This window comes from Tauraco erythrolophus, chromosome Z, assembly GCF_009769465.1.
Source record: "Tauraco erythrolophus isolate bTauEry1 chromosome Z, bTauEry1.pri, whole genome shotgun sequence".
NCBI classification, from domain to species: domain Eukaryota; kingdom Metazoa; phylum Chordata; class Aves; order Musophagiformes; family Musophagidae; genus Tauraco; species Tauraco erythrolophus.
The window spans coordinates 1,854,940-1,867,714 of NC_141496.1; the positions used below are offsets into that span (position 1 = coordinate 1,854,940).

The 12,775-nt window shown below is 45.0% G+C and overlaps 1 protein-coding gene across 2 annotated transcripts in view; it reads right to left on the bottom strand.

Moving 5' to 3' along the window:
* DCC (DCC netrin 1 receptor) overlaps nt 1-12,775 on the bottom strand; it is a 561,273-nt gene that overhangs the window by 313,388 nt on the left and 235,110 nt on the right. For both annotated transcript variants that reach the window (XM_086628967.1, XM_086628964.1), the window contains exon 2: nt 6,704-7,024. In XM_086628967.1, the coding sequence (XP_086485093.1) occupies nt 6,704-7,024 (321 nt within the window). The remainder of the gene's footprint in view (nt 1-6,703; nt 7,025-12,775) is intronic.

Genomic DNA, 12,775 nt, shown 5'->3' on the forward strand with positions numbered 1-12,775 from the left:
ATTTAGTATTGTAGAATGGTTTGGGTTGGAAGGGACCTTTAAAGGTCATCTAGTGCCCCTGCACAGAGAGCAAAAACAAACTTATTAACACACAGCCCACACTGCCAACTGACATTCAGGTGATCTACACGGATATACACTGGTCCTACAGTCTCTAAACATCTGCTATGGGCGATTACACCAAAGCCAGGACACAGATCCGTTGAGATCACTACCTGTGATGTAGCTTATCCATTGCTTGGTTTGGGTTTGGGTTGTTTGGTTTTTAAGAAAAAAGTTGTTAGAGATAATTTTCAGCATAACTTATTTCGTAGTTATAAATCATTGTGACCACACACAAAAATTTTCCTATTTCATCACGTCAAAAAGCTGGTCCTTCACTCCAAGGGGTTGGAGATTGAAGTGCAGAAATTTCCCTATAAAGTAACCTTAGATTCTACTTTTTCTCATCCTCTTCAATGCTTCAGATGAACAGTAAAGCCAGAACCTTTGAAGGACTGTTCCTGCAACAGTCTATAAATAGAGACACAAGATCATGTGGTTTCTATCTGAAATCCGACTGATTACTAGAAATACCAATAACCAGTAGCCTGTTAAATTGGGAGTTTTAATAAGTTGCTGGAAAAGGAAGAAGCTCTTAGTTTCTCTCCAGTGCTCTCATTTCCATTTCAGCCTGGAACACTTTTACAGCTGGAGCACATTGGGGCCATAAGGACCCTTGAGAAGTTCTTCGAAACGGTGTCTTTTCCCATACACCGCCGGCTTCGCACATAAAACCCTCGACTGATTAAAACCAGTTTTCATTTGCTACGTTGTCTTTATTGAAAGCACTTTAAGCCATCAAAGTAAAAGGGGCAGGGTTTTAAGAGGGCAATATACTCTCAATGCCCCTGAGAAGCCTGTTCCATGTAGAGCTGACCGTTACCTTTTAGCGGTGACTGCTTTATTGACTGGTAATGCTTTAAAAAGCGCAGTGAAATCCCATTCAGAGTCTTAACTGGGAGGAAGATATATGCCCCTTATGCACACCAGTGGTTCGGCAATTTTAACCTCCAAAGACATAAATGCTGATGTATTCTACGTCGCCGAACAACACAGTGAGTCCTTAAAATGCTGCCAACAGACCTGTGGTTTAAAAGTGACACTAGCCAAGATTAGACTGCAATTCAGTGAACAAACCTCTTCCTAGAACATTAAAGCTCGTGATCCTTCCTTTAAAACCTTGAAAGAAAGAAGCCTTGCACAAACACACGAGACTAAGTGAAATGAGGATATGTGTTGTTGACGTAGACGCAACCTTCTGCTCATCGGGACAGGGCAATCACGTGTACCATAGAATCACAGAATCATAGAATCACAGAACGGTTAGAGTTGGAAGGGACCTCAAAGATCATCTAGTTCCAAACCCCCTGCCATGGGCAGGGACACCCTCCACTACATCAGGTTGCTCAAAGCCTCATCCAACCTGGCCTTTAACACTGCCAGGGATGGGGCAATCATCATCTCCTTCGGACGAGAGCATCCGGACATCCAGAAAAAGTCTGCTTAGCAATGATACGTCACACAACAGATCAAAAAGATTCAGTTTCCAAGGGTTATAATACTAAATGTAGCTCTACCCTATCCCAACTCTCATGTCTGTAGAAGGAGGCTTTTCTGAACATCGGAAGTTTATTTGCTGTGCCAAGCAATGATTAACACAACATACTGGAGTGCGAGACCTTCATTTCACCTCTTACCCTCTCTTCCCTTACTCTAGCGTGCTTCCATCTGCCAGTGCCTTAAGTCAATGATGTTCTGCCAACATTGCACAGTGACTCTCTCTCAAAAAATAACCCACCCACCAAAATTCTTCTCACAGATGTCCTTCAGAGAGTCAGACGAACTTGTTGCCACTTCTAAATGCCATGTGCCTTATATTCCACCTTATACTATGAACCATTTTCACACAAGCAGAAAAAAAACATAAAAAGCAGAATTACCAAGGTCAGAAGGTCCCTACAGAGATCATCCAGTGCCCTGCAAAGAGCAGGCTGTGATGGTTTGTGTCCAACCGAGACATGAGCATCTCCAAGATGGAGACTTCAGCCCATGCCTGGACAACCCGTTTCACTGTGTGATCATTCTTGGAGGAGAAATACTTATGTCTAAACAAATACCCAGTATTTCAGTTTGAGCACGTGGCTTCTTGTCCTTTTCACTGTCTTTCCAATTAAGAAATCATTATGAGTCCTTCTGGTTTCAGCCAATTGTTCTCGAGCCCAGTAAGTCCTCCCACCCCAAACTTCCCACCGTCACCGTAGGGATACAAGGATCAGGACCTGCCATGGAAAGCACAGTTCTTCTTATGAGAAACTCAAAATCAGAGCTGGGCACAGCACAACAGGGAACGCTCTTGTATGTGCATTTGCTTAAAAAGAATAATTGGAGTGATCTTATTAGTTAGGGGTTGCCAATGACCAAGCTCAGGGCCAAACAACAACTTGAACTGGCAAAAAGCCCAGCTTGGCCAAGCACTGCTCTGCAGGCTCCCTCCGAGGCTGATGTGATAAGAGAAGGATCGATTTCTTCGAGCCTCGCCATCACTTTGGGTAGGGATCATAGCACAGGAGTCCATCCACTACTGAGGATGTGAGGTTAAATAACCAGAGATTCAGACAGAAAGGCGGTGGGGAGGAGGTAGATTAGAAAAGAGTCAAGACTCTTATTAGCTGTTTTAATTGGGTACTATGAGAAAATGTACCTTTTGAGGAAAATAATCTTGAGTCTAAAGGACCTTAAGACTGGAAAAGGCACCAAATTCATGAGGGGCATTGGAGAGACCAGCAGAGAAGAGAGCTGCCTGGATTCCCTCCCAGCATAAGCAGTAAGAGTTTAGAAAGACAGAATGGCAAAGAGTTGTAGAGCTCTTGGACTGAACTGGATGGAACCATCTTCACAGTATAAAAGAGTATTTTATGCTTTTAGCCCCAAGGTTACTAAGTTAGCACCTGTGGATGGCTACTCAACCCTTGCCAAGTCAAGGCAATCAAGACATTCTTTAACAGGCCTAAATTCGAGCAATCAGCAAGACGCAGTAGCTCCATCTATATAGAAACATACAGAGAGAATACAAAAGAACACCCCCTTGAGATCTTAAATAATGATCATAAAGAAAATCATTCTCAACTCTAGCACTTTCCAGTTGATATTGGTTACCAAGTGATTTGAGGTTTCTTTGTACCTTTTATTTGAAGGATTTCCAAATTTCCCCCCACCTCCAATAATTAGCTGATTAAGGACTCGCTACATCCTTCTACAGACTGATGAAGAGGCAAAAAGTCCACTTTGAAACTCCAGACAAACATCTATTAGAAGGTATTTAAGCCAGTGAGAAACTGTGAAGTGTTCTCAGATGCCTGGTAACCAACTTCTGTTCGTTGTGCTGTATCCCTACACAAGTTTAATAAACAGGATGAGCTGGAGATGCGTGCACATGAGCAGGGCTACGACCTTATTGGCATCACGGAGACGTGGTGGGACGACTCCTATGACTGGAGTGTCAACATGGAGGGGTATAAGCTTTTTAGAAAGGACAGGAAGGGGAGACGAGGAGGGGGTGTCGCTCTCTATGTCAGCAACCGGCTGGAGTGCGTGGAGCTTCGCCTGGGGTCGGAGGAGGAGCTGACAGAGAGCTTATGGGTCAAGATTAGAGGACGGGGACGGATAGGGGATGTTACGGTAGGGGTCTGTTACAGGCCACCTGGCCAGGAGGACAGAGCAGATGAGGCGCTTTATAGCCAGATAGGAGCAGCCTCGCGGTCACAAGCCCTGGTCCTCATGGGGGACTTCAACCACCCTGACATCTGTTGGAGAGACAATACGGCAGGGCACAGGCAGTCCAGGAGGTTCCTGGAATGCGTGGATGACAACTTCCTCCTGCAGGTGATAGAGGAGCCGACAAGGAGGGGTGCCATGCTCGACCTTGTGCTCATCAACAGGGAGGGACTGGTGGGCGATGTGAAACTTAAGGACAGCCTTGGCTGCAGTGACCACGACACGGTGGAGTTCAAGATCCATGGGGCATCAAGGAAACTATACAGCAAGCTCTGTACCCTAGACTTCAAGAAGGCAGACTTCGGCCTCTTCAAGGACCTGATGGGCAAAGTGCCGTGGGAGGCGGCCCTGGAGGGACGAGGGGCCCAGGAAAGTTGGTCCACATTCAAGGAGCACCTCCTCCAAGCTCAGCAGAGGTGCATCCCGATGAAGAACAAGTTGGGCAAAAAGACCAGGAAGCCCGCGTGGATGAGCAAGGAGCTCCTGGACCAACTGAAAATGAAGAGGATAGCCTATAGAGGGTGGAAGCGGAGACAGATAGCCTGGGAGGAATACAGAGAAGCTGTACGAGTGACCAGGGATCAGGTGAGGAAGGCTAAAGCCCTGAAGGAATTGAATTTGGCAAGGGATATAAAAAGCAATAAGAAAAGCTTCTATAGGTATGTAGGGGACAAAAGGAAGTCCAAGGAGAATGTAGGCCCCCTCCGGAAGGATACTGGTGCTCTGGTTACCGGCGACATAGAGAAGGCTGAGGTACTCAATGACTTTCTTGCCTCAGTCTTCACTGATAAAGCCTCTTGTCTTACCACCCAAGCTGTGGAAAGAACTAGCAGGGACTGTGAGGATGAACCACCGCCCACTGTACTTGAAGAGCAGGTTCGGGAACATCTGAGGAACTTGAAAGTGCACAAGTCCATGGGACCTGATGAGATCCATCCGCGGGTCCTGAAGGAACTGGCGGATGAAGTTGCCAAGCCACTGGCCATTGTATTTGAGAAGTCGTGGCGGTCTGGCGAGGTCCCCGATGACTGGAAGAGAGGGAACATAACCCCCATCTTTAAAAAAGGGAACAAGGAGGACCCGGGCAACTACAGGCCGGTCAGCCTCACCTCTGTGCCTGGCAAGGTCATGGAGCAGATTCTCCTGGGAACCATGCTAAGGCACATGGAGAGCAAGGAGGTGGTGGGTGACAGCCAGCATGGCTTCACCAAAGGCAGATCATGCCTGACCAACTTGGTGGCCTTTTATGATGGGGTGACAGCATCGGTGGACAAGGGTCGACCAATGGATGTCATCTACCTGGACTTGTGCAAAGCTTTTGACACTGTCCCGCACGACATTCTTCTCTCTAAACTAGAGAGGCATGGGTTTGATGGATGGACCACTCGGTGGATAAGGAATTGGCTCAATGGCCGCACTCAGAGAGTAGTGGTCAACGGCTCAATGTCCAAGTGGAGACCGGTCACGAGTGGCGTCCCTCAGGGGTCTGTGTTGGGCCCGGCCCTCTTCAACATCTTTGTCGGTGACATGGACAGTGGCATGGAGCGCACCCTCAGCAAGTTCGCTGATGACACCAAGCTGTGTGGTGCCGTCGACAAGCTGGAAGGGAGGGATGCCATCCAGAGGGACCTCGACAGGCTGGAGAGGTGGGCCCGTGCCAACCTCATGAAGTTCAACCAGGCCAAATGCAAGGTCCTACATCTGGGTCATGGCAATCCCAGGCACAAATACAGACTGGGCGGAGAATGGATCGAGAGCAGCCCTGAGGAGAAGGACTTGGGAGTACTGGTGGACGAGAAGCTCAATATGAGCCGGCAATGTGCTCTTGCGGCCCAGAAAGCCAACCACATCTTGGGCTGCATCAAGAGGAGCGTGGCCAGCAGGTCGAGAGAGGTGATTCTCCCCCTCTACTCTGCCCTCGTGAGACCTCACTTGGAGTATTGCATCCAGTTCTGGAGCCCCCAACATTAGAAGGACATGGACCAGCTGGAGAGGGTCCAGAGGAGGGCTACGAAGATGATAAGAGGGCTGGAGCACCTTTCCTATGAGGACAGGCTGAAAGAGTTGGGGCTGTTCAGCCTGGAGAAGAGGAGGCTCTGGGCTGACCTGATAGCGGTCTTCCAGTACCTCAAGAGGGCCTACAAGAAAGATGGGGAGAGGCTGTTCAGGAAGGCCTGTTGTGATAGGACAAGGGGTAATGGTTTTAAAATAGAGGGAGGTAGATTCAGGTTGGATATTAGGAAAAAATTTTTTACCATGAGAGTTGTAGAACACTGGAACAGGTTGCCCAGAGAGGTGGTGGATGCTCCATCCCTGGAGACATTCAAGGCCAGGTTGGACCAGGCCCTGAGCAACCTGATCTAGTTGGAGATATCCCTGTTCCTTGCAGGGGGGTTGGACTAGATGACCTTTGAAGGTCCCTTCCAGCCCTAACCATTCTATGATTCTATGATTCTATGATTCTAAGTTCTTCCAAGGAAATACAAAGAGGCTGCCAATTCCAGTAAGCTGCATAATGAGTTCTTGTCTACAAAAAAGTTCCTAAAACATAAAAATTCATACATTCAGTGCCCTACAGAAGGTTGGCATTTTTTTTGTGATCTTCAATTCATCAGAAAAGCAGTTAATTTCCAACTTCAGAGGTTTCAACTATTTTGAAGACAATAAATACGCAGCAAATAACTCGCAGCGACAAAGAGGTGATTAGACAGATTTACACAAGAATAATACCTTGTCAGAAATAAATTACTGTCGCAAAAGTGTCATATCCAGCTTTTTTCCTTTCGAAAAGGGGAAAAAAAAAAACCACAGCACGCTTCTTTTAAAAAAAAGCAACTTCTCACAAATAATATTTCCAGCAATTCAAGACAGGAATGTTTCTGCCTACCTGCTACCATGACCTTAGCTGTCCGACTGATGATAGCTCCGACACCTTCTAGAGATGCTTCACACTGGTAGAGACCTTCATCTGGCTTGTGGTGCCTGGAGTGGACTATGTTTTGTATCAAGAGCGATCCGTTGGCCAACTGCTGCCTCCTTTCGTCTACCGCCAGGTTTAAGAAGACCGCGTCTTTCTTCCATTTAATAACTGGGGCTCCTCGATCCGATTCTGCTACGCAGTTCAACAGCACGTTGCTTCCACGCATGGTGACAGCATCTGAAGGCTCGGTCAAGAACCTCAATGATGTGAAAGTCTTAATCTGTGAACCTGAAACAGCAAAACCAGAAGAGACACGGAGTAAATAACGGTTATGTTTCTATGGAGGAGGAAACATACTATATTAGATAAAGAAACTCGATATAGTGAAGTCCCAGAGGCACCATAGATATGGCTGGGAAATATTATATGAAATTAAGGCATGTTTCTCTGCAAATTGTTAACACACATACCAAAAAAAACAACCAAGCATAAATTATGTTTTTGCCCCACCACTACAAAAACAATATTTGTAGATAAATTCATCTTCTGTATGTAAAACTTGGAGATAAAGCTAAAAATCTGTACAACTGTATACGCAGATGAGTTGGAGATTAGCATAAACCCACCACATCTCTCGAGCAATTAAATTGTTTAGAGAACTTACTCTGGCCACATGCATCGAGATGTATTTCAGTGTGACAAGCACAAAAATAGCATTGGGGCTCAATTTGTTTGCTGTTAGCAAACAAGTAGAAGGAAAGCATGCAAAAGTTCAGTTCAACCATCTATCAGAAACCATGTCAAAACCTCCAACCTGGTGGATTATCTTCCACCTTGTAAGAAAAAACATTCTCCTCACTACCAACTAGGCTGGCCACTGCTTCCTGGTAGACAGCAAGAGAAAAAACCACATGAGCACGTCCTTCGTATAAAGAAGAGGCAAAGGAGGTGTTGAGAGGGCCAACTCTACAAGCTGTACACCATCCCTACCACAGTGCTGAAGACCTGAGGTGTCCACTTGCTGCAAGAACGTAGAGGCCAAATTCTTATGCATCATTTTGGTAACAAGACGCCAATCAATTTTATGTAATTAGAAGATAAAATCAGACTATAAAGGCAAGAAGGAGATGCTCTCAGAGCAGAGCTACAATATGAGGCCTGCGAAAGAGTAGAAGACTCATTGAAATTAAGAACACGTGGGTGCAGTTACATCAAAGGGAACAAGTCAAACCAAGACAAAGTGGTCCTTTTCCTCTACTGCACTAAGCATTTTCTGATTTATAACCAGGCAAAGCCCATACAACTTCTATTTTTAGCCAAGACAGCCCTCTAAAGTCTCAGAGACTACACCTGAGTGAGAAACTAGAGTTGTTTCCACTATATCATAACAAAAATCTAAGTTTGACACATCACTGGCTTGTCTATCCCATCCTGTCCAGTCCAGGGCCAGCACCTCTGAGCACTTCCAGGTTTAGATACAGACATCTAGTGCCCAGACAGACAAGCTGCTCTCCAAGCTCCAAACTCCACGCTAGTGATAGCACCGCTGTCCTGCACGCCAACGCATGGGCACCAGAGTTTTGAAACAGCTGCATACAAACGTAAAAATGGCTTTTTTTTTTTCTTCTTCTTCATCAACAAATGATGACCTCATTAAACGAAAACAAAAACTTACATGATAAAAAGACTCAAAAAATTCTTCTGTCTTAAGAAAAATATTATTTCTATTCTACACCTCAAATCAAAGCTTTCTATCAATATACATATAACAATGCATACACAGCTACTCGACATTTTCTTTATAGAAATTAATTTTACTGACAAGTACTTAGTTCCACCTGTACACTCATTGAAACAGCTAAGTACCAGATTTTCCTTCAAAGCACCTAAGTTGTGGCTTCAAAAAAAATTATTACAAATTAAAATAATTTAAAAAAACAACTAAAAATAATTAAAAATTAATTTCAGAGGTGAAAGCAAGAGTTGGAAATACTCAGCTTGTAGAGTATTTCAGGCCCAACAATAGCATGAGAAGAACTTAGAATCATCGAATGGTTAGAGTTGGAAGGGACCTCAAAGATCATCCAGTTCCAACCCCGCTGCCATGGGCAGGGACACCCTCCACTACACCAGGTTGCTCAAAGCCTGGTGTAGTAGAATGAAATCTATCATCTAAGAACATCAAGAGTATTAAATCTCAATTTGGTTTTCATCTGTCTTAATGCTCTGATTTCAGTTATTGGAGGAAGAACATGAGAATGAGACCCAAAAGCTGCACATTAGCAGAAGGCACATTTGGCGTAAAACACAAGTAGTAGAACAGAGGTACATCTACGATGTGTCAAAGAGTAGTAGTTTCACAACTACGCGTTCCTTTCCCTTCTCCCAAAGGCAACTGTGTCCTGATTGTAGATCACAGTGTCTTGTTGGACATTTTATTTAAGGCACCAACGCTTCGAACCCAAACACAGCTGTTTCTGACAGCATGTTAACGATTTTACGTCGCTATTTTCACAAGTAAATAATCCACTTCTACAAGAGAAATGGGGTTATGACAGTATCCAGTGCAGGAAACGCCGAAGTGTCCAAAGTTAAACAAGGATTAACTTTCTTTTCATCCGATTACCCTTGCAGTTCAGTTGCAATTTCAGCTGTTCCCATCCTTTGCAAAAGGCATATTTAACCTAAATTGCTTTACTACGAGGAACCTAACAGCTTGAATAACCTGGAAAGCTTTCTGAATGTGAGGAAAATTCAAATCTTCTTGGAAATATTGTTCCTGGAGATAGAAGTAACGGTGACCTCTTCAAAATGGAAGAAAATGACCATGTATTTTTCAAACAGATTACTCAGAAGGATGAAAATCTAACAGACATGGGTTTTTAGTATGTAGGTGCTGAAGGAAAAGGTAGGACAGTTTTTGAAAATCCCATTAGTGCCTAATTTGCATATTTAAACTATTAGCTCAGCTTGGAAAGCCCAGTTGCAATGTTACACCTGAAGCCAGGAAAGCTTGGAGAGCTTTCTCAGTAACATACAACTCATTGCATCCTTCACTGCAATAAAATTTTATCCTTAATTTCTACTTCAAGCAGCAAACACTAAACTTGATTCCTTCAGAGCAGGTTATAACAAGGAACACACTACACCTAACACATAAAGCCATTTCGGTACCTGAAAAAAAAAAATTTAAGTCATTTAATGATATCATAGATTGGGTTGGAAGGGACCTCAAAGATCAGCCAGTTCCAATCCCCCTGCCATGGGCAGGGACACCTGCCACTACACCAGGTTGCCCAAAGCCTCACCCAACCTGGCCTTGAACACTTCCAGGGATGGGGCAGCCACAACTTCTCTGGGCAACCTGGTCCAGTGCCTCAACACCCTCACAGTCAAAAAGTTCTTCCTCAGATCTCATCGAAATCTCCCCTCTTCCAGTTTAAAGCCATTGCCCCTTGTCCTGTCACTACACGCCCTTGTCCAAATCCCCTCTCCAGCTTTCCTGTAGGCCCTTTAGGTACTGAAAGATGCTGGAGGGTCTCCCCAGAGCCTTCTCTTCTCCACACTGAACAGGACCAACTCTCTCAGCCTGTCTCCATAGCAGAGGAGCTCCAGCCCTCTCATCAACTCTGTGGCCTCCTCTGGATCGCTCCAACAGCTCCATGTCCTTCTTGTGTTGGGGACCCAAGAGCTGAAGACAGTACTGCAGGGGAGGTCTCACAAGAGCAGAGCAGAGGGGCAGAATCCCCTCTCTCAACCTGCTGCCCACGCTGCTCTGGATGCAGCCCAGGACACGGTTGGCTTTCTGGGCTGCCAGCGCACAGTGCCGGCTCATGTTGAGCTTCTCCTCAACCAGCATCCCAAGTCCTTCTCCTCAGGGCTGCTCTCAGTCCATTCTCCGCCCAGCCTGGACTTGTGCTTGGGATTGCCCCGACCCACGTGCAGGACCTTCCACTTGGCCTTGTTGGACTTCATGAGTCCTGCAAACCTGAGGCTGCTGAAACCGATGGGTCAGGGGCACCTAAGTGCTTTCTTTTCCCTCCAACTACAGCACGCACAGAACAACTACGAACACAGATTTATGAGATCTATGGCTTAACTACAAACTTGAATGGAAGCATCATAAAGATTCAACACCTCCTACACAAAGCTACCGCGTCAGCTATTCCAAGCACATCCTTGCCATCAAAGAAGCCTGTAGCACTGCTTGGAGATCTGAAGCTCTGAGGTCAAGGAGAGTGCCCTTGGCAATAGCCCACACATCCTTTAGCCAAATAAAGAAGAAAACTTGAAGCTAAAAGACCCCATTCCTTGGTCTCTTGCTGCTTTAGCAACCAAGACATTACTCGATGTGATGACCTGCTTTGTGATACAGGAATAAAACTAATGGGCTTCTCACCCTGACAGGTAACATCAGAGTAACTTCAAGGTTATCATCCTCCAGGCCATAGCAGAAATTAACATTTAAAAGATCATCTCTGATGTGCTTCTTAATCAGTCTCTTGCTTTGAATCCTTCACTTTTCTGCTCCAGCTTTGTGAAATGTAATCTTCCAGGGTGGGTTGGGTTTTTTTTTCCCCCTTCATGTTCTGCATCAGTCACTTCCATTATAGAGAAAGAAGACATGTCACAGTTGCAAAAGCATTTGACCGGGCCACCCCTGGAGCTTTCTTCTTTTTCAAATAAACATTAAGAAATCAGATTTTTTGCACACAGACCCTTTGATGGCAATAACTCCCCAGTCTAACCGAAAATTCGTAGCGGAGCATCATAGCTGAACTAAGTCTATTACAATGAACTGTATTTATGGATATACAGAGTACACATTTTCTCACAGGATTTTTTTTTCCCCCCCTCCATCTACAGGGTCTGCATAAATTAGCTTAATGGCCGAGCTAATTCACATTTATTTACATGCTTAGGTAACGCAGAATGTACAGCAAAACTTGATATGGTTTTATCTGCTTGCAGAAAATACACTAATATGAAGCTTAATATATAATAAAAGGAGAACTCTGGCTGTAATGTTTTTATTGTAACTTATGATGTGCCTTCCGGGGTGCTGAATATTTCATTCCAATTCTACAAAATTTGGAAAAATCCAGCCTCGCGCCTGCATTTGATGTTCTGATGTAGAAGTCGAAGTTCCTCCGCCGAGGAACGTACAACGCAACACAAACACGGTGGTGGTACCATGGAAGTGCTGTTCAATTTTTAGATAAAAACCAACATACACTTTTTATCAGGACTTCATCACAATGTTCCAAATCCCTGAATTTTTAAACGGTGCTATAACAGGATTTTGGATTCTACTCACGTAAATGTGCTTGTAACCATCACTCCTCCATTGTAACTCCTCCACGTTCACTGAATCATTAGGAAAACATAGCGACTGGCTCTCTCTATTTTTATCAAACTAAAGCTTTCAGGTGAAAATCAAAGTGTTTGGGTGATTTATCACTCAGGGCAGTGCCCCCACACCACAGGATCCCACTGCTTCTATCCAGAGCGCTCAAAACAGTTACTAAGAACTTTTGCTGGGTGCGATTGACGAGCAACACCAAGAAAACGGGCTTTATCGGGATAAGTCTGAGACCACTGAGCAGATCCATCATCATGTCTGTCTCACGTACAAGCCACCACTTCAGTGCAAAAGTCAGTCATATAAAACCAGTAAGTGAACCCCTTATCAAACCAAACAACCCAAGTTTCCTGTGTAGTTCTTGTCAAAGAGGAATGAACAACCCTCATGCAACAAATCAGAGAATCATCATAGAAAGGTTTGGGTTGGAAGGGACCTTTAAAGATTATGTAGTTCCAACGCCCCGCCACAGGCAGGGACACCCTCCACTACACCAGGTTGCTCAAAACCTCGTCCAACCTGGCCTTGAACACTTCCAGGGATGGGGGCAGCCACAACTTCCCTGGGAAACCTGGTCCAGTGTCTCATCACCCTCTGAGTGAAGAAGATCTTCTTTAGATCTAATCAAAATCTCTCCTCTTGCAGTTTAAAACCATTGCCCTGTGTCCTATCACTAC